The sequence below is a fragment of the Athene cunicularia genome (assembly GCF_003259725.1).
Source record: "Athene cunicularia isolate RWA chromosome 10 unlocalized genomic scaffold, athCun1 chr10_part1, whole genome shotgun sequence".
NCBI lineage: Eukaryota > Metazoa > Chordata > Aves > Strigiformes > Strigidae > Athene > Athene cunicularia.
This window is the reverse complement of record NW_020799112.1, coordinates 3,064,469-3,065,141: the sequence shown is the minus strand read 5'-3', so window position 1 is coordinate 3,065,141 and position 673 is coordinate 3,064,469. Positions and strand designations below refer to the sequence as shown.

The window sequence follows — 673 nt, the reverse complement described above, 5'->3', positions numbered from 1 at the left end:
GCCCCCCTCACGCACCGCTGAGGGAGAGGCAGCCCCACGGCCGGAGACCCTGACCCTCCCCAGCCGCCCCCGGGCTCACCCAGAAGATAAGGTTCAGGAAGACCAGGACGGTTTTGGAGGAGGTGATGCCGCACTGCCCCATGGCGCCCGCCGCTGCCGCCCCTCAGTCTCCAGCCGCGCGGCTCCGCTCCGCTCCCCTCAGCTCCGCTCCGCCGCCGGCCCCGCCCCACGTGACCCAGTCAAGCCGAGGCGGCGGCGCGGAGAGCCTAAGATGGCGGCCGCTTGCGTCACGTGGCAGGAGGGGGCGGAGGGACCTAAGATGGCGAACCGCTCCCCCTTAAAGGAGCCGGCGCGCTCTGGGGCGGCCTTTCCGTCCCCTCCCTCAGGAGGGCGGCGCCGTTCCTCTGCCTCGGTGGCAGCTTAGCCTGGAGAGAGGTCTGCACTCCTCTTGCCCTCAGAGACCCCCCATACCACAGCAAATGTCATCTCACAGGAGAGCTTTAGGTCATGAGAGAAAAAGAAAGTCCACGCAACTGCGGTCTGAGGAGTGGTTTGATGTGCCTTCAGGAGGCTGAAGGGTGGCCTGGGGCGGGAGTGCTGGGGGCAAGAGGTGAGGCGAGGCCGCAGGAGAGCAGCTGCCTATGAGGCGTGAGATGACAGCGGGATCTCGCTG

General features: G+C 67.6%; 1 protein-coding gene across 1 annotated transcript in view; it reads right to left on the bottom strand.

Annotated features, from left to right (window-relative positions):
• Positions 1 to 266, bottom strand: part of TSPAN3 (tetraspanin 3) — a 25,453-nt gene extending 25,187 nt beyond the window's left edge. The window contains exon 1 of the mRNA XM_026856423.1: positions 80 to 266. Coding sequence (XP_026712224.1) covers positions 80 to 142 — 63 coding nt within the window. The 5' untranslated portion in view covers positions 143 to 266. The remainder of the gene's footprint in view (positions 1 to 79) is intronic.
• Between the last annotated feature and the right edge of the window lie 407 nt (positions 267 to 673).